The sequence below is a fragment of the Alligator mississippiensis genome, chromosome 1 (assembly GCF_030867095.1).
Source record: "Alligator mississippiensis isolate rAllMis1 chromosome 1, rAllMis1, whole genome shotgun sequence".
Lineage (NCBI taxonomy): Eukaryota > Metazoa > Chordata > Crocodylia > Alligatoridae > Alligator > Alligator mississippiensis.
Window position 1 is genome coordinate 425,744,972 of NC_081824.1, and position 21,475 is coordinate 425,766,446.

The 21,475-nt window shown below is 46.5% G+C and overlaps 1 protein-coding gene across 1 annotated transcript in view; it reads right to left on the reverse strand.

Annotated features, from left to right (window-relative positions):
• Nucleotides 1–21,475, reverse strand: part of LOC102576686 (WD repeat-containing protein 64) — a 91,067-nt gene that overhangs the window by 63,052 nt on the left and 6,540 nt on the right. Inside the window, exons 2-9 of the mRNA XM_019498289.2 lie at nt 19,351–19,633; nt 12,003–12,056; nt 9,339–9,422; nt 9,177–9,242; nt 6,565–6,795; nt 5,646–5,728; nt 2,319–2,411; nt 745–790 (exon numbers count right to left, since the gene is read on the reverse strand). Of these exons, the coding sequence (XP_019353834.1) occupies nt 745–790; nt 2,319–2,411; nt 5,646–5,728; nt 6,565–6,795; nt 9,177–9,242; nt 9,339–9,422; nt 12,003–12,056; nt 19,351–19,633 (940 nt within the window). The remainder of the gene's footprint in view (nt 1–744; nt 791–2,318; nt 2,412–5,645; nt 5,729–6,564; nt 6,796–9,176; nt 9,243–9,338; nt 9,423–12,002; nt 12,057–19,350; nt 19,634–21,475) is intronic.

Consider the following 21,475-nt stretch of genomic DNA (forward strand, 5'->3'; position numbering starts at 1 on the left):
TACCCAAAAATTGCTAACTTCCAAATGCCATTTTTTTGCATTCAGAGAGGCAAAATCTTATATTCATAAGTGGTGCAGTAAGCCTGGGAAAGTCAGCAGCTTCAGAAAAATAAAAGGTCTGGAAGCCCTGAGCCTAGAGGGTGCTGGACACCCTCAATTTAGTGCCAGCCATTGAATTCAACTGGAAATTGCAGAAACTGCAGAACTGGGCCCTAAGTTAGATCAGAGACTACTAGCTAGTAGCAACCCCAAGGACAGAAGTCTTGGAAACTGGTATATTAGTGGGTGAACTTCATTATTCAAACCTCCACACCCTCCTTTCTAAAGGTTGGGACATACAACTCAAGGAATCTCCTGGGCCACTGCTACATTACACTACACTGGCCCCAATAACAACTTTAAACCAGACACTGGGGGTCAGGGATTGAAAGGATTCATCTGAAACAGTCTCCTCCCAAAATCACTTCCCAGCCTGGCACAGGGAATTCTGCTTCTTTGCAGTTTCTTTTTACTGATCTTCTCTATGCATTAAGTATCCCATGGGACTGACTGGCTAGCCAAGAGACACTGCTGGATGGCTCTACAAGTAACCAAAGAGCTGAGAGGAATCCTGAGCCCTTCAGGTTGTCATATTTGAGGGTTTATGGTTTTGGTGGGGTTTTTTGTTTTGTTTTTCTTTGTTTTGTTTTTGGAGGGGAGGTGGGGGGGTGTTGTCTGTTTCAAAAAGATTTTTGGAACATTTACCTGATCATCCCCATAGAGAATCATGCACTCATCAGTATCAGTGTAACTAAAACAAGTAAAAAGATAAAGGTAATAAATGAAAATGTAGTCATGACATTTCAGTTCAGGATAAACAGAGTCAGATGTCATAGATAAGGCAAAAGGTGTGTTATATTTACTGATGTTTTGCAAAGACCAAATCCTGGCCTGGTGGAAGCTAGTATTACTCTTCTGAGGGCCATCTGCTTATATCAGGAAGGAATATATCCCTGCCCTCCCTGAGGCTGAAAGTAATGGAGGAAGGCTTGTTTCATTTTGCAAGATGAACTCAGTGCTTTGTGCCTAAACAGCCTAAAATGTTGCCTAATACTTTGGGAAAACAGCGTTTGACACTACCAGTCCTCAGGCACAGTGGAGCTGTCTGTCACAAGGGTGAAGTTTTCTTGGGAGCCAGTGTGGGACTGCAGAATGAACTCCCACAGCAATGAAGGAGCCCAATAAACCTGCTCAGCTTCCTCCCTAAGCACAAGGAACATTTATTTGACATAGACTAGACAGTATGTGCTGCTGTGTGTTTATACTGAAGAGGCTCTTTGATAAGCGAGAGAATGAAACATGGAACAGTTGGTCAGTCACCTCACTTAACATGTACTGGAGACACCCATACATTACAGAGATTGGAGCTACAACAGACTAGACTAGCTAAAATCCTTCCCTACATGTTCAGTGTGGGTGTAACCTCTCTCTAAAAATTAGGGACCTACCAAATTCATGGTGAGAGTGGGGTGCATTGCAGCTCCTTTAATTTTGCGGGTTCCCCGGTGCGCCCCTCCACCATGGATGGCTACAGGGGCCCCACTGCTTGCCACTTGCTCCTGATCAGTGGGGAGGCAAAAAACACATTTTTAAATATGACACTGCTTCTTCTGCTCGCCACTGATTGGCCAAGGGGGGCTGGTAGCTGTGCCATTTGTTGCTGACTGGCCAGGAGGCAAAAACAGCACCATATTTAAAACTGCAGGACAAAACCTGAAAGGAAGCAAATAGCTTGTGGCAAAGAGGAAGCAGGGTGCTGTGCTGGGGCAAGAGCCAGAGGGCTCCCACCCTACTGCCCTTACTGACAGGGCAGAAGGTTTTGTTTTATGTGTTTGCTTGTTTGGTACTTAAAGACTGTGCTTTAATGAGGAGGACTGGCTGAGGAGGCTCCCCAAGAAGAATAACCTGTCTGCAGAAGCCAGCGAGCTAGACAACCTGCTCACAAGCCTCCAACGCATTGGTGGCACCTGCTCAAAATAGATGTTACAAAGTGTCACATTCACTCCTGTTATGGCAGGGACACACTGTTGTAGTGTAATTTAGCACATGCCAAGCTAAGCCTAACAAGGGATAAAATTACACATTTGATGATGAAATGTTGTACATCTGACAGGAAGTTGGTGAAGAAACATCACTTGATACTACATGAATGCCAAATTGAACCTTGGGAGATGTTGCAAGGACCAGACAAATGTCACCAATGAAACACTGTTTAAATAGAAGTGTGCAACAAAATAATGTTAAGATAGAACAAATGACACAAATATAGCATTGCTTACCAATAGTCCAATCGTAAAGGGATAGCTTCCAAGCTACTGATCTGGCAGTATGGTTCAAAGTTAGAGAGTTCATAAAACTGAATTTCATGATCACTGTCAACAAACAAGACATATTTTAAAAGAGCAGTAGTTTCATTTTACAGCACAGTAAATCTTCCCAGTAAAACATGCATCATAAAGGTAAAAGACAGCTTAAGCACGCTTGTGGTAGAGTTAATTCATGATTGTTGCTTGTATTTCTTGTTTAAATAGCTTGTGAATTTAGTGCTCGTTTAACAGCCTGAGGGACTGAAATCTCCATCAAACAAGGATATTGAGGAGAACCATCCACCCCTACACTTCCATGGCCAACATTTCTAATCCCCAGCCTCCTCCAGCCACATCCCTGGTTGTCCCATGGATGGTCCCTGTGCACTGAACACTGTGTGTTAAGTACAGTGATGTTCTTTGGAAGAAGGGGCACCAATTCTCAAGAACTTGGACTGAAACCAAAACTTAATGCACACAGGCCACTGAGCCAATCAGGTAGGAGTAGCCCTCTCACCACATTTCCTATCCAGGCTGGATTTGAACCATAACACCTGCATTGAAGGGTTTGGTAGAATAATTTAGAATAACTTAGCTTTGGGGTTCAGGAACACATTCTCTCTCTTTAAGCTTTGCAATAAAAATAATAATCTATGTATTTATTAGCAGCCTGAATAGCAAAACTTTCAATATTGGTTGTCTCAACCCTGACCCAACTGTACCATCTGCTAGTGTGAGAAAGCAGTGCAGTCAAGCTGTCAGCAAGAAAGCCAGTTGTGACTGTATTTTTGCAATGCGAGTTCAGAATGTGGACATACAAAACTTAGTGTAAGCTAAAAGGGCATGGGTTTTTACTATGCATCAGCTGCTCTACTGTAACTTTCTGGACAAACCCCTGGTAAACAGGGCTGTCCCTAGGGGTTTAAATCAAGGCGACTGCCCTGGGCCCTGCACTTGGGGTCCCCACAGAGTGGTGCAGAGCAGCAGCAGCGTGGAGCTGGGCAGAGTGGCAGCTCTGCATCCAGCCACTCGCTACCTCCCCCGCCACCAACAGCAGCGATAGCTTCTTTGGGTCTGGGATTGGAGTGGGGGTGGGGCCCTACACGGGCAGATCTGCCCCGGGCCCCACACCCTGCGCCGGTCGCCTCTGCTGGTAAATGATAGTTAAACTGTGGCAGCCTAACGCTCAGTGAAGGAGGGGTAATTTCCCTGAGTAAGTTTCCACTGACCATGGGGTAGATGAGCATGCATGACAGATACCAAAATAGCGGATATCCAAGAGCTGGGCAAAATACGGCCCGTGGTCCAGTTCCAGCCTGCCAAACACTTTCATCTGGCCTGCAGCACCCACCAACTAATTGTACCCCACCCAGCCCTTCCATCCACAAGGGTGGGAGCAAGGTGCCCACATATACAGTGGTGGGACAGTGGGGGCACTACTATGCTCAGCCACCAGCCTCACTGTGCCCAACCAAAACCCCACCTTGGGTGTCTCCCCTGGGGCACCTATGTCTGGCCGACCCCCTTCCTGGAGCACACCCAAAAGCCTGGGGCAATGGCTGACACCACCTGGGCCCTAGTGTTTGTTAGGGCTCTCGGCAGCCCAGGGTACACAGAGCCTATTGACCTTGGGGTGCTTAGCCCACCATGGTATTTTGGGGTGCTTCTTTTAGTCTGAAGCATTCACAAGTAGCCTCCTGTATGAAAGGAAAACCATGCCCACCTTAGCCAGCTGGGCAAAGGGGTCTTTAAAGGCTAGTCTCATCCTAATAAGCATTTCCAGCAAGGCGTGCTATAACAGATAGCTTTATTGATTAAAGAGGGAGAGAGTGAGGAAGGAATACAAAACAACGGAAAATTGACAGAAAACCTACTCAAGCAAAACAGAATGGACTTTTTGGCCCTTTTGATGTGTCCAGTTCACTTAATCCTAAATTACTGGCTAAATTTCAGTTAAATTACTCACATGTTCATCCAAAGACTGATGGAGCTCTGGAGGCTTGTTGCTAGTTTCAGGGTTTCAAAGATGACTTCCCCCTCCAAAATGGAATGACCCCTTATAAAATTTTTGTGACCTCATCACTAAGTCCCAACCAGAAACAGGCAGTATTGGATGCAGACCAATTCTTTTAAAAGTCATCAGCATCCTCAGGTAGAGACCAGGGTCACACAGGTTGTTCACAGGAAAAGCTCAGGACAAAGGAAGAACGAGCTCCCCGCTCCCCATGCAATTTTCACAACCCAGTCACCCAGCTTGACCAAGTGGATCCAGCAGCCAGAGTTTGAAACAGACGGGGCTGGGCAGACTCCGAGCAGGGAGGCAACAAAAAGGGCAATTTCTTCATGCACCCACACCACCAACATACCCTATTGTGCCCCGCTCCTACCCTTGCAGGCAGAAGGGCCTGGCCCAGCCATCAGCAGCTTCTGGACAGGGCTTCTGCTGCTGCCACTGGGGGACCTGCCCAGCTTCCCTAGCATCCTGCTCACTATAGGCAGCAAGTAGGAAAGTGGCAGGGGGGAGCTGCAGCTGGGCGGGAGCATGGAACTGAGGCTGGCAGCACCTGTGGGGGAGTCCCCCCTCCATAAACATCACACACTTACACTCTGCCCACACAACCCCCTATATATACACCCCCCAACATACCCTATTGCCCCCCCAACACAGCCACACCCCTGCACAAGCCCCCCCATACACACACCCTCCCCAACCACACACCCCTACGCAATATATAAGACTAAGAATTTATTTTTAGTTATTATGCAATCACCTCTATTACATACACACTATGCAAACACAAATCATGACAAAAATATTTTTTGTAATAAATTATAATACACTAAAAGTCAAAACACCTACTATAGCATATGATTTGATTTTTTTTAAATGCTTTTAAGATGGCAATCCTCCCCAAAAGGAATATTTCTGGGGTGGCAAAGGGAGGGACTTCCAGTGGTAAAGGTCAGGGGTTAGGGGGCAGGACTTCCAGTCCCAAGATGGTGACCAGGGGGCAGGGCAACTGTCTAAGGGCGGGGCTACCCATGTGGCCCTCGAAAACTCGCCACACCTCATTAAGCAGCCCTCCAGCTGAAATAAGTGCCCGCCACTGTGGTACTTGGCAGGTGTCCCTCCTTTTATCCCGTGGCAAGTTGTTCATAGGTCCATGCACCAAGATCATTGATGGGATTGCCTATGCAACCTCTTTCAGCAAGTTTCCTTGCCTTACAGATACCAACAGCACTGCTAATACATTTCCATTTTCAGTTCCAACTCCCACTTCTGGTAAGGAGAACACTTACCCAGTTCCCAGGATGAGCTTGTTGTACTGAGACATGACAGCAAAATCCATCACCCACTTAGGTTTCTTGTTGCTGAGCTTTTCCTGTAAGGCAAGAGAGGTGGTTGTCATCCGTATGTTAGATGGAAAGGCAAGATACCACAGCTGAGGCTGGATTCTGCTTTTGGTTACATGCTTGCACGGGCACCAAAATTAATGGGCTTGCAAGAATTAACACGGAGCATCAGGCCTCTCAGCCAGACCCTGCAAAGTACTTGGTACTTCCCACTAAATGTAATGTGAATTAAAGAGCACTCAGCACCAGCAAAATTACCAAGCCAACTATTTTAAAACATGGCTTTTACATTAATCCACTGTGTTCTGGTTAAGAATAAAAACAAGAGACGAGGCAAGCATTTTTGCATGGGCAAGTGTAATTCCCATTAGGGTCAAGTAGTGTAACATAGTTTTGCATGAAGGGAAGACCTGGCACGTCAGGCATCTGCCACCCTAACAGTCTCTGAACCATGCTGTGTTCATTTCTTTTAGAGTTCTTTCTCCTCCCCTTCCCACCAAAACCAAACCTTCCAAATCTGTTTAATCAAAAGTAAAGAGAACAATTCTTTCCACTTACTGGACTTTTTTTATGCTACAATGTCTTCTAATGTGCAACAGATTCACTCATTATTATATTCAAATTAACTGTACCACTATACCATCTATATAATAATGTTTGCTTTAAATCACTCTGGAGTAAGGAGCATGACAGAGCTGTGTTTCAAGTGCAGCTCCCTGTTTCTCCAGGCAATATAACAAAATCAGTTGTGAATGTCATAATTCAGAATGACATACTAGGAAAAAAATAAATCATTAGTAAAAATCAAGAACTCCTGCATTACTCCAAAACTCAAGAGATTTATAGGCAAATAAAACATACATACAAAGACCATCTTGCTTCGTTTCTGCTGTAGCTGTGGAGACCAGAAGGAAATGAGTCCATCTTCTCTAGCTATCACTAATGTGTTGTCGGGCAGAGAATTAATGCGCAGGATGGCCTCTCCATAAGAGAGTTCCTGTATCATGGCAGGGAGTGAGAAGGTCAGCTTTTTCAGCCGGGCAGAGGATCCATCCTGTTCAGTGTATTCGAGCTGCATGTATGTGCAGAAGTCATCCTACTCCAGAAAAAATAATTGGTCAGTCATAACTGCAACTATTAAACAGCTACCATGTTGCTGTTCCCCTAGGAGTTCAGCAATCATACCCCCTTGTCAAAGATGCTTTAAAAAATAAATAAATAAAATCAACAGAATATTCCTTTCTGTACCGGTAACTGAAACAATGAAATGCTGCCTCCCTAGGACTAGACCAGGACCTGGGGGACTGGTGAACAAAGACAGAAGCCAGGGATTGATTTGATGGAAGTGGGGTGTCTACATCCATGTGAAAGCAGCAGCACAAAGTTTAGAATTGCAGACGGACTACCCCTCCACACTGCAGAGCTTCTGCTGGTGCAGTTATGTTGGCAGAGCCAAGTAGCAGATACTCCACAGATGTCAACAGGTATTTGGAGGTATTCCCACACCACTTTCCCGAAACAATATAACCCTAACTGGCAAAAGCACCCCATGGACAGAGCTGCATCTATCTCAGGGGTTTGGCTGAAATGGCTATGTCAGTGAGGGTAAGGTGATATTTTTATACCTCCTAACTGGGGAAGTCCCGTGGGGCTGGGGCCAGTGGCAGCAGCAGCCAGAAGGAGCCGCCTCAGCCCTGCTGTGTGCCTGGGGGTGGCAGGACAAGCCATGGCTGGGCAGTACAGAGCAGATGTGAGGCAAGCTGGGGCTGTGCACTGGTGGTGGTGGTGAGGAGATGCCACAGGGTACCTGGGCTCCAGCTGTTGTGGGGTGGTGCTGATTGGCTCGGGGGGGGGGGTGCAGGAGGCTTCCATGTACACCTCACCATACCTTCAAACCCTCCCCCACAAACCCCACCCTCTGCATCCACCCACACCCTCCTTCACACCCCCACCTCCCAAACCCTCCACACACACCCACATGCCTCTGGGGGGAGCCTTGCTCACTGCTACATGCACACAGCCCACCACGCACCCCCAGCCACCCTCCCCCTCCACACATCCCACAACCCCCCACAAACCCCACATCCAACCACATTCATACATACCCCCACACCCTACACACAAGCATATCCACACACACACATAGCTCCACACCCACCCCCCATATGCCCCTAAACCCCTGCAATATACAGTAAGACTTCATTTTGAGCTATTATGTAATCACCTCTATGTACACAATGCAAACACACACAAATCAGGACAAAAATATATATTTTTAAATAATATTAAAATATGTTATTGTGGATGCTTGATTTTTAGTATACAATTTTTTTTCCAGTTCCAAGATGGCTGGGCAAGGAGTACTTCTGGGGATAAGGGGAGGGACTTTCAGTGGCAAAAGGTCAGGGACTGGAGTGGGACCGCCTTTGCAGCCTTTGACAGCTCCCCAAAACTCATTAAGCGGCCTTCCAACCAAAAGAATTGCCTGCTCCTGCTATATAAGCAAGCCAAGCTATATAGTTTTGCCAGTATAACAGCACTGGAAGTAAGGACTTTTACCAGCATGGCTGTATCAGTTGGAGACAGTCTCCATAGTTCTGATCAGCATAGTCAGTGGTGACTGAGCGTGCCAGTGCACCCCCTGACCGGCCATGCTCACTGCTTAGGTGATGGGCAGGGGGGACAGGCAGGAGTGCTGGTGCCCCCCGCTGCAAGCGCTGGCCAGGGAGTGGAGCACCATGGAGCTCCCAGAAGTGGCTGCAGCAATCAGCTGTTTCACCATCAGCTGCTGGGGATTTCCCCCCGCTCCTCCCCCGCCTTGGCGGGATCAGCCGCATGGGGACTCCCTGCCCCAGTTGCTGGCAGAGGCCAGAGAGAAGTATTGACAACTTTTCGCAGGATCATGCCAAGTGAGTGATTTTTTGGTAAAGTGCAGGCTGGAAAGAGGCTTGGGTCTGAACAAAGAAAGCATTTCATGGTTGCTTCCTACTGTGTTCTGTGAGAGCTTTATATGCAGCTATATAGAACACTGAGGCCCCAATTCAGAAAACATCTGGGCATATGCTTAAATTCTTTTACTGAATCATGTCCTCTGCTCACAGCCTGATGCTTACTATTGCTGTAAGACATAAACAAATCAATTAGCAGCCTTCTCTGTTCATCTGTCTAGACTATTTTTGTATTTCTGGTTTATGATCATGGGACACAAATGAAAGGTTTGGGGAATTTATTTTTTGAGCATTAAATCACATGGTTGGTACTGTACAGAATAAAAAGAATTAAAGACAATAAGTAGAAATTTGTATTCTAGCACACTTATTCACTTTTCCCTCTCTCAATGTTGGCCAACTTGGACAAAATGAAAGTCTAATCCACCTGAGCTACATTTCTGGAAGCTGCAGATCTGCCATTTGCATACCCATTCCTTACTGCCTGAAAGAACAACAAAAAGAAAGCCACATCAAAACCTCCACTTACCCACCGAATTGTTCCAGTTGCAGCATAGTCAATTTTCATGAAAAATTCATCAATTTGTTCATCACTCTGTATGGAGGAAAAGGTACATGATGAAAAAGCCTTTTAATATTGTAATACAGGTTTTCCTGTTATTTAACTTTCAAACCATTGTTGCTTGCTTACTGAGTTATATGGTGCCATACTCTTCTTCACTATCTGCTTGAATTTCTCTACATCCAATGATTTACATCCATTCTCTTCTAACTCCTGAAAGCAGAAGCAAGAACATACAAGAACGTTAGCTCATAAAAAAGCTTACCTTTGACTCGCTGATGGTAAAAGATCCTTAATGTGAGAGCATGTTAATAAGGAGTTAGCCTGAAAGACTACTTCCTCTTAAAACATGGTCATAATCTCACACTATGTAACAATGTAGAATATGAATTCTTATAGTAGAGGAGCCTACAAAACATATCACAGGTTCCAGCTTGCATTACTGTAAATAGGTAGTTAGATAATGGACAATACAGCCTACTTCAGTAGATTATAATATTTGGTTGAAACTGCTTGTGTTTTTTCTCAGTTCAGACTTTTAAAAAATAATTTCAAACAGATCTGTTGAGCTACATTTTAGTTTCTTGGCTGTGTTAATAATATTGTTTTTTCTCAGCCATTCAAAATCAACAAAACAAAAACCCAACAAAAAAGAAAACCGCCACCATGTTAATTTTAGACTTCCTAAAAAAAGAAAAATGTTAATTGGGAAATGAATGGTTTGCTTAAAGTTTGGGAGTGTTGGCAGAGACAGAACAAAGTTACAAGCATTGAGGAGATGGTTTTGGTGTCTGCCCTGGACATTACTAAAGTATCTGGGCACCTGGCATAATGTACCTGCTGAAGTAAAAAAAAAACTCCGGTGGACTTTTAGCCTTGGCCAACAGCCCACTGGGCTAAGACCCAGCACTCTCTATAGCCAAAGACATGCAAGGGAATGACGTTGCTAGCTTCACATCTAGCCTTCTTTGAGCCCCTGGCCCAAATGAGCAGGTCCTCATTTATAGCTGGGTAAACTACATATGGCCTTTGGCATGTGCCAGGATTGAGGACTGAACTTTACACCTGGAACCACACCAAGATGCCGTCACTGCTCTACCACTAAAGTCCAATGCCCTGGTGAGATAGGGAAATAGTATTGCCTCCATTTTACAGACAGGCACCGAGGCAGAGGCCAAGAGGCTTGCTCAGGCTTACATAGGAAGCTTGTTGTGAAGTTCAGAGTGAAACACAGACTTCCCATGTTCCAGGATGGCATCCTAACCATCCTCTGTCTCATGTACACATCCCCTTCTATTTACAGTTACTGAGAACACAACCCTGGGGCTAATCGAACTACACTGAGTAAGATCTACATCAGGGAAATATTTGGGTATCTGATTAGAAATTATTTGTCCTCTTCAGAGGGGAAGAAAAATAAAACAACACAAAACACCATACTCCCTCCACTGCTTATTTCCCCACTCCTCTCCTCATTTCCTTCTTGTTTCTCTTCCCCAGACACATTTTCTGCCTCCTGGTGGCTCATGGTTCTTCTCCTTAGTTACTGATCCTAGTGCAGGGGTAGGCAACATTTTTTGGCAGGAGTGCCAAAAAACACCACAATGCCTACCTTGGAAGGTGCCAGAGGGCCGGCATGACAGAAAAACAAAATGAGGGCATGGGGTCCATGGCAGGATGCCCTGCTTGTGCCCCTTGCCTCACACCCAAAGCCCCTGCCCCCCAGTCCTAGTGACCCGTGCGCCCCCCAGCCTGGGCTCCTGGCTGGCAGCAGCTACCCAGAGCCGGGGCTGGCTGCTGCCGGGAGGCTGCAAACAGCTGTGTCGGGCTCCGGACCCCCAGCATCAGCTCTGTACCAGCGCATGCACCCGCACCTCGGGGCAGACAGCAGAGCACCATCAAGAAGTGCTCCAAAGACAGCAGGCTACAGATTGAGAACCACACGCATCCATGTACCCCTTTACTGAAGTCCTGTCCACAATGAGGAAATACAGAACATCATAACTTCAGCATAGTTAAAAGTGTTTACAAGAGTGCAGTTATTTGCCATTGCAGTTTTGCACTGATTTAACCATATTAATATACAGGTCTTTAGGGGATCTGTTCTGCGTGTTGTTTTTTCAAATCAGTGGGCATTCACTGCATTCCTGTAAGTTAAAGTAATTGGATGGTTGAGCCATTAATGTAGGGTCATTATTGTTGATTGGCCTTGTGATGTCACCAAAGGAATAAAGGAATGATTCACTTGTTAGGATTTTAATAAAAGTCTTCCTTATAGATTTCCCAAAATGTGTGTGCGAGCAACAGCATACAAATGAGTTGGGGAGCAAGTCTTCATGCAAACACAAAGAAGATTTAAATCTGCTGGCCTGTGCATTAAGAAAAAACACATATATACTAACGAGAAAAAGAGAAGCAGTTTGGCAAGTTTAATTATAAAAATCCTGAGTGCCACCCAAAAGGTTCTTATTTCAAACAAAACCAGAAGAGACAGCAATTCTGAGAAATAAACATTAAGGTGATTGAAAACTACACACGGAAACAACCGTCAAATGTAATTAACTTATTTTTAACATTAACTAAAAAACACAAAACAACATTTATTTTAAAAATATAGTATATTGCAGTGGTGCTAAAAATGTGCTCATCACTGTACAGATGAAGACATAGACTTGGCCCCAAAAAGTTATTTCAAATCAACTCTGTTTTGAACAATGATCATCATATACTGGGTGTTTCTTTTTGTGAGCAATGCTGCATATCAATATAACAATGTCACTGGTGCAGTCATACCTGAAAGGCTGTATTTAATTTCTGGAGTTGTTCAAGGGTCAGTTGCTGTTCAATCTTGCAAAAGAGAAAAAAAAAAATAAAAGAAATCAGGAGTTAACACACACCCAGTGTACTGGTGCCAACACATACAGTAAAGATTTGCAGTGAATTATTCAGAAGCCCTGTGAGTACAACAGTCTGAAACAGAATAAAGAATAAAGGAAAACAAAAGAAGAAAAGCACCTGCATTAATTAGCAAGTTTAAACTTTTCCTCCAGGCCTATTCTGATACCAGGTCAGCTTAAACTGCATCTTATCATGGCAGACCATAGCCTACCCCTGAAAGCTCAACTTCCATGAAGTGTATTCAATTTCCACTGAAGCCAAATACATAGCAGAAGCAGCTTTCACACTCAAATGAGCCATGTTTTGTATGCACCTTCATAACAAAGTAAAAAGAGTATCCAACTATCTTTTTCCTGCCAGTATAAGTGCTTCAGGTGCTCTCATGTATTCAGTAGAATGAAACGATACAATAGTTTCAAACCTTCACTGAGCTACATTCATTAATAATTTACCGAATAAATAACAAGTCTCTTGTAAATTATAAACTATGAGACAAGGGGATTCTTGACTTCATTGAAATGACAAACAGCGGGCCAGGCTGCATTTCTCTCTGCTAACGTTGTTTGTGTGTTATGGCAGTTCTCAAGGGTCAGCCAAGACTGGCGTTTCTGTGTCTTTGCATCACTCAGCACAATGGGTAGCAGACAGCCCCTGCGACAGTGTAAAAAGATAAGACAGCAATATGACAAGGGAAGGGTACAGTACAGTAAACAGGCAAAGGAAACTATTTGCTTTTCAGCCAGGAGCAAGTTTGTTCCATGATTTTTTGGGGGAGGGAGTGGAGATGGGAGTTAGGAAAGGATGCAAAGGGAGGAAAAGGGAAAGGAGCAGGAACCTTGACCTTAAGTTGGGTGTGACCGGGGGAGGGGGGGGGACATGAAAGAGTTAAAAGAGGGCTGTATGTAGACAGAAGCTCAAGGGGCGGATACATAACATTTACCGTGTAGTACTGTAAATCAATGTTAGCAGATGGTAAAAGTGGAGTGGACATACATAACGTAATAAATCAATTTAAGACATAGTAAAGTTACCCCTTGGAAAAAAAACAACATAGTAACTTCCCATACAGTAGTTACTATGTAGAACATGCTGCATGTCCATTACTCTAGCTTAGCAGGGAATTCTTCAGTAAACTAAATCACAAAAACAAAACTTGTAAGTGGAAATTTGGATCAACAACTGTGGAGGAGTATAAAAGCATTGCTCGAGCATGCAGGGATGAAGTCAGGAAGGCCAAAGTGCAACTGGAGTTGCAGCTAGCAAGGCATGTGAAGGGTAACAAGAAAGGTTTCTACAAGTACATCAGCAACAAGAGGAAGATCAGGGAAAGTGTGGATCCCTTACTCAATGGGGAAGGCAACATAGTGACAGAGGATACAGAAAAGGCTTAAGTGCTCAATGCCTTTTTCACCTTGGGCTTTACAGGCAAGGTCAGCTCCTGGACTACTGCACCTGGCAGCAGTTTGGGGAGGAGGTGAGCAGCCAACAGTGGCAAAAGAACAGGTTAGGGACTATTTAGAAAAGCTGGACATGTACAAGTTCATGGGGCTAGATGGGATGCACCCAAGGTTGCCAAGGAAGATGGCTGATGTGATTGCAGAGCTGGTGGCCGTTATCTTTGAAAACTCATGGCAATAGGGAGAGGTCCTGGATGATTGGAAAAGGTTAAATATAGTGCCCATGTTTAAGAAAGGGAAGAAAGAGGGTCCAGGGAACTAAAGACCAGTCAGCCTCACCTCAGTCCCTGGGGGAAAAAAATCATAGAGCAGGTCCTCCAGGAATCTATTTCCAAGCACTTGGAGGAGAAGAATATGATTAGGAACAATTTGATCCTCCAATTTGTCTAGGTCAATCTGAATCTTAACCCTAACCTCTAGCATATCTACTACACCCCCCAGCTTGGTGTCATCTGCAGACTTGCTGAGGGTGCACTGTATGCCATCTTCCAGGTCACTGATGAAGATATTGAACAAACCTGGTCCCAGGACTGACCTCCCAAGGCAGTCCACTTGATACCAGCTGTCAACTAGTGGTTGAGCCATTGATTACTATAGCCTGAGCCCAATGCTCCAGCCACTTTTCTATCTACCTTACTTCATCCAGCCTGTACTTCCTTAGTTTACCTGCAAGAATGTTTTGGGAGCCCATTTAAAAAACCTAACTAAAATCAAGATACACTACATCTACTGGTCTCCCCACATCCACGGAGCCAGTCACCTCATCATAGAAGGCAATCAGGTTGGTCAGGCATGATTTGCCCCTGGTGAATCCAGGGGTGAATTCAGGGTGAATTGGAGGATTGGGCCAAAAGACATCTCATGAGGTTCAATAAGGACAAGTGCAAAGTCCTGCACTTAGGACAGACAGTCCATTGAAGCAGTACAAGCTGGGGACTGACTGGCTGGGCAGCAGCTTTGTAGAAAAGGACTTGGAGGGTTACAGTGGGCAAGAAGATGAATATCAGCCAGCAGTGTTCCCTTTGTTGACAAGAAGGCTAATGACTTACTGGGCTGCATTGGTAGGTGTGTTGCCGGCAGGTCAAGAGAAGTGATTATTCTTTATTCAGCACTGGTGAGGCCACCTCTGGAGTACTGTGCTTAGTTTTGGGCCCCGCACTACAGAAAGGATGTGGACAAATTGGAGAGGGTCCAGCAGAGGGCAACAAAAATGGTGAGGGAGCTGGGGGACATGACTTATGACGAAAGACCGAGGGAACCTGGCTTACTTAGTCTAGAGAAGAGGGCACAGAGGGAATTTAATAGCAGCCTCAACTACCTGAAGGGGGGTTTAAAGAAGAGGATGAAGTTAGACTGTTCTCAGTAGTGGCAGATGACAAAACAAGGAGCAACAATCTCAAGTTGCAGCAAGGGAAGCTGAGGCTAGATATTAGGAAGAATTTCCTCACTAGGAGGCTAGTAAAGCACTGGAACAGGTTACCCAGAGAAGTTGAGGACTCTCCATCCTTGGAGCTTTTTAAAGCTGGCTAGACAAAGCCTTGGCTGGGATGATCTAGTTGGGGCTGGTGCTGCTTTGAGCAGCGGGTTGGACTAGATGACCTCCTGAGGTCCCTTCCAACCCTATTTTTCTATGATTCCAGCACAGATGCACAGCCCCTTCTCCGGTGCAAGGAGGTAAGCACACTGGTTGCTCTTCCCGCTGCCTGCCCCAAAGTTCTGCAGACAAGGGGCACCTGTGGCTGCCCCCTCTTACTCTGCAGCAGCCATTCTGAGCCGCCTGCTCTGACTCATTCCTCCACCGCTCCCAGGGCTGGTGGAAGGGGTCGCAGAGAGTGGATGGCTCTAGACCTGTGCCAGTCCTGAGAGGAGCAGTCACAGTAGCAGAAGCTGTGCTTCTCCCCTTAGATACAGGCTAGGGGTAGATTGGGGAAGGGGTTCCTCCCACCAGAACCTGTTGCTTGCCCCTCCTACCCTCTCAGCATCCCTACATGACATGTGTGCATAGCCCAGCACCTGGTCCCTGCTGGCTGGGTGTCCCCAGGCTTTATCTGTTTTGACCCCAGGGCTGAAGTTTGTGGGGGATCCTAAAGGCAGAAATTGGCCCTTCAGATCTCAGTCCCAAGAATGATCTGGCCCCATGTGCCACACTGGGAAAAAACATGTGAGGCAGGAAAGCCAGGGAAGTAGCTGGAAGGGGCAACTGCCATGCTGTGTCATGCCATGCCATACCATAATCAATTAACACCACATTTATTAATAATATAATGCTGATATTATAATATTCATATAATTTGCATTAGTTTCTGCAATATGGTGCTGCTAAGTTCTGGATCAGAGGGGTGCCTTGAACCTAAAGAGGTTGAGAGCCACTACTCTAGTCCAGGGGCTGGCAACCTTTGACAAACTGTGGGCTGGAACAGCCTCGATCTGGTCCAACATGGCCCAGGTGGCTTTGGCAGCACAGCAATATGGTGGAGTGGTGCTTTCCCTGCTTCCCAGTTGCCAGTTCCCTGGCTGCAGTGCAAGTACAGCTTTCTTTTGGAGGGGAGTTGTCTTAAGGGCAACTTAGGCTGCCCTGAGCCAGGGTAGGTGGGAGGCAGGGAAAGGGAGGAGTGGAAGGCAGCTTCCAGGTTTCAATCCCTGATGCAACTCTCTTCTGGCTGGGGGCCATGCCTGTGTTGCTGCTGTTTCTCCCAGCACCCGCCTCTCCACCTATGATATGAACGCAGTTTCTGGCTGAAAAATTGCTGAAAGTTTCTTCTATACTGCTCCCATTTCTCCTTACCTCCCCCACCCCTTCCCCTACTGCCCCAAGCCTAGCCCTAGCACATCTCCAATCTGGCTGAAAGCTGCACTCACCACAGCTTTAAAGACTGGGGAGAGAGGAGCAAGGAAGAATGGCAGCAGCCCAAGCACAGCATCCAGCTGCCCGGCCCTGGCACAGCTCCTCTTGGCTCAGCCCTAGTACAGGCATAGACACAGGCAATAGACCTGCAGGCAAGATCTGGCCCATGGCTGCTATGTTGCAGACCGCTACGCTAGGCAGTTTCATCCCCAGGTAGTCATTTTCTCAGTGCCAGATTTAGGCATAAGCTAAGAAAGCTGCAACTTAGGGCCTCACATTATGAGGGGCCTCAAAAGGGTCAGCTGCCAGACGTGAAGTGACCATGGACCAGCAAACCATGGCCCCACAGAGCCAGGTGGAGAGGCCACAACTTCTCCCGCAGGTCCCACAGCAGCAGTGGTTGAGGTTTGCGCGCACCCTCCCGCCCGGGGGGTGAAGGTATCTTTACCTATGTTCCAGCCAGAAGTTCTGGCCACGGGGCTCCGCACGGTGGTCCACAGTTTGCCAGGCCATGGCAGCTTCTGGTCTCCAGTTTGCCAGGCTGTGGCATAGAAAGGTTGGAAACCCCTATTATAGGGCCCCACCCTGCCATAATCTGGCCCTGCATTTTCTCAATGCAAACTAGTTGACAGGCTCTGCAATGACACCTATGAAGGCAGCAAATTGGGAAAACTAGGTGTGTGTCTGCTCCTTGCTACTAATTTTACTACAGAATAAACATGGGGCCTAATATCTCCTCAGGGAAGGGGACACACAAGAAGATTTCTAAGGTGAAACGGTATAGGACAGAAGACAGGAGAGCGTTGATGCAAACAGCAAATTTGCACAGCATAAAGAAAGAGGTAGTTAGCTGTGTTAGTCTGAAGTCAAGCAGAAGGCAAGATAGAGATGCATCTTATGGACTAATTCAATCAGAGATGCTTACGTTTTTCTAAGCCACAGCTCGCTTCAAGTGCTGATGAAGTGAGCTCAGGCTCACAAAACCTTTTCTATCTCTGATTTAGTTGGTCTACAAAGGTGCATTTCTACCCTGCCTTTGGCATAAAAAAGCCCAGAGAACTGCCTACAGTTGTGACAGAATATCCACAGGTGCCTACTTCTGCTACTCCCAGCTGCAGTCTCCATCTTGTGGCTCTGCAGGGTTTCAGGGTTTTTTGTTTGTTTGTTTTTGGAGGGGGCAGAGAGGTTGACTCCAAGACAGGGGTGGGCAAAATGTGGCCTGCGGGCCAGATGTGGCCTGGCAGGTCCTTCTATCCAGCCCGCAGGGCCTCTAAAAAGTTTAGAAAATTAATATTTATCTGCCCCTAGCTGCCTGTCATGCGGCCCTCGATGGCTTGCCAAAACTCAGTAAGTGGCCTTCCACCCAAAATAATTGCTCACCCCTGCTCTAAGACCACAGGGGGAGGTGGGTAAGGGAAGGGCACACTTAGTTCCCCACTTTGAGGGTTTGGGGGTCTCCTGTACCAATTTCTATGGCCAAGTAAAAGCTCACCACCACTAACCTGACACACACAGAACACCACCAATGGGACACAGGTACTGTACTTTCACCTCTGTCTAAGTACGTAAAGCTACAACTTTTATCCCTACAGCTGTGCTAGTACTTCACCTTGATATTAAAACGTTCACCTTCCAAGCACCACACAAGGTAGTAAGGCATAAATTCTGTCCTTGAATACAGACACACCTGCCCTCCCTTTCATACGCACAAGTTCCCCCAGTTCCCATGGAAGTAATGCTTAATAAGCACCCCAGAGGGTGGCTGATTAGAAGAAGCGCAGTGCTTTTGTTTCAGAGCATTCATGCTAGTGGGAACGTCTTGTTTACATTGGGCATGCTCAAAGCCTTAATACAAACATAAATGTTAGTATTCACCTGACAACAGTGTATGTTGCTACATATACACTCCCCGTACTCATATTACCTACCCTTGTCACAAGAGGCTTTTAGCCTCAAACTGGCACCTAAGCGAAGAACCTTCTCTGGCTAATAGATCTGTGTAACTATCCCCTCGATATTTAACCTGCATATCATATTTATAATCAGAGGCATTTTAATACTTCGTACCCTCCTGCTTTATCTTCATTTCAGCCAAATCCTGGAATCTTAACTCAACCCAAATTCTTACAATGGACAGTCCACCCAGATTGCCACATTCTTCGTACCCCAGTTTGTGGGAGGACGATGTTCTCCCAACCCTGTGATCAACCAGAGGAATCATTCTTGTGATGGTGCTCTTGTAAAACCTGAAGCCTTATAACCCCTAAGGGCCAAGCGTACACATTGGGAATTAGCCGTCTGAGCAGCAATCCTCACTCTGGGCAACTCGTACCTCTCAGGTTTAAGGGTCTGGCTCTCCCCTTGTCTGCCCTTCATTTGGTTTCTGGATCAGGTCTGCCTGCTGCAGAGATAACAGGTGGGGCCTCCATGACTCAGATACTTTGAAGAGAAGAATCCATCGGAGAATGCGTACATTCCTTCCACCACACAGAGATGTACCACAGAACTCAGCACATCAAAAGGAAAGCATTTTCCTAAACAGTTCTCTTTATTAGGCATGTCTACATGTTGCCCTACAGTGACGTTGTTACTGTGCTGTGCTTTAGGACTTCCACAAGGAAGTAACAGCCCATACTGTGCCGTGCGTGGGGTGCACAGTTATTTTTAGCAGTTACTTCACCATAGCAGCACGCTATAACTGAGGAGCACACTGCTATGGCAAAGTAGCTGCTGGTTACATGTAGACATCTATGGATGCTACGTTGCGGGAGTGTGTCACTATGGTGACGTAGCATCAGTGTAGACATGCCCACTGCCAGGTCTTGAGGGAGTTAAGCTAGCACTGACAAGGAGGGTGCTAGCTATTCAGCTCCTCAGCTTTGGCAAACCTAGTTTCCAACAGAGGCACACAGGAGGGGACTTGGGACAATGCTCACAGTACCTTCCCTTTCCATAGACTCCTGGCAGGGTCAAAGTGATGCTGAACACTTTCACTCTCTGCAATATTCTCCATGAGTCCAATTGAATGACTTCTCTGCTGCCCTTTCAGCAACTCCTTCGCCAGCCATTCTGGAAGCTGAGAGCTTTCTTCTTGCACATCTTCTGAGAAGCTGCTCAAGGAAACCGGAGATGCGCCTCGCAACCTGCGGCCTCCTACAGAAGTCTGAGCACGTCGAAATGAAGGCTCTGCCACAGCTTTTGACTCTCTTAGCTCATCAAGGATACTGTTGGGACACAAAACAGTGAGCCACAATTGGGGAAGACCAGCGCATTCCAAACACTCAGAAGCCAAATGATGGTTTTCATCTGTTGATCTCAAGCCACTTCAGACAGTTAGAGGAAAATGGCAAAAAAAGACTTTTATACATGAAGCTGGTGATAGGGAAACACAGGCTACCCAGTTCCTAGGCCAGGGGTGGGCCAAATACAGCCTATGGGCTGGATCCAGTCCACCAAGCCATTCTATCCGGCCCATGGGGCACTTAAAAAGTTTAGAAAATTAATACTTATCTGCTCCTGACTGCCTGTCAGAGATGACAGGAGCCAGGAGCAGTAGGACCCAGGGGAAGCCAGCAGCACTCAGGAGAAAGGCCAGCCCAGCCCCGCCCCTGCCCTCCTCCCACCCAGAAGCCTCTGCCTGCAGCTACTTTCCCTGCTTCCCTGCATGCAGTTGCTCTAGCACCACATGGCCCCAGGCTGCGTCACTGGACCACAGGGTCAGGAGCTGGAGGGTGTGTGCATGTGTGTGTGTCTGTGCAATGAGGGGGTGGGGAAGAGAGAGAGAAAGAGAGATAAGAGTGTGTCTAGTGAGGAAAGCACACATTGTGTGCATGTTCGTAGAGTGAATCCCACACGCACACCTCACCATACACATGTATCCACACCCCCCTTGCACTGCCATACATGCAGACCCCCACACCCATAACCCCTCGCACACCCCCAACCACCCTTCCCCACAAACCCCACATATCCACACACACCCACATGCTCCCTCACCCCACACACCTATCCACTCCCCCACAACCCCCCCCACACAGCAACATACTCACACACCCACAGCCCCCCAACAAGCCTATGCCCACCCCCCATAGTTTACAAGAGTAAGACTTCATTTTAAGCTATTGTGTGATCACCTATGCACACTATACAAACATGTAAATTGAGACAAAAATATTTTTTTAAATGAAATGAATGAATATTGTAGATGTTTGATTTTTAGAATATAATTTAGTATTTTTCTGGTTCTTAGATGGCAAAACCCCTTGCTGACAGGAGTACTGCTGGGGGCAAGGGGAGGGGCGTCTGGTGGCAAAGGCCAGGGGGTGGGGCTTCTGGTCCCAAGATGTCAACCAGGGGTAGGGCACCTGTCAAGGGGTGGGGCTACACATGCGGCCCTCGACAGCTTGCCAAAACCGAGTAAATGGCTCTCCGCCCAAAATAATTGCCCGCCCCTGTCCTAGGCTAATGTCCTACCTTCTGCCCTCCTGGGCTCTGGCATACCCCTATTTCTTACTTTTGTTGCACGGAAAAGTAATTTAATGGAAGGAGGTGGGAGATGGAACACACCATCACTTTGAGGAGGGCCTGGTGTGACAGGACACTTCAGATAGTACATTTTCCTCAGCAAGGACTAACCCTATTATTTCAATGCGATATAAAACCCATGTGCCCAGGGTCCAGTCCTGCAGTCCTTCCTCCAGCCAGCTCCTACTGCCTGCTTCCACTGCCTGCTGAATACATTTGCAAACAAATTTATGCTTCCTCTCATGGCTAGGAGGAACTTCCTATAAATATCAGCAAAGCTATCCATTTTCCTTCCCAAATTCCTCCTTTAAACTCCCCTCAGCCATGATGCCACTGAAAACTTGACAAGAGTTAGGTGGCAGGTGTTTCAAGACCACTGCCTGTTATAATGGCTAATTGCCTCATTGTTGCCTTGTATTTCCTACCTTTGTCTTATTCTTAAGTTTTGAAGCTTTTGAATTAAAAAGCATCTCTGCTTTTTGTTTGCAAGAAAAAAGGGGAAGTAACTACTGGCAATAAGCAAGGGCACTATTACGAAAGGG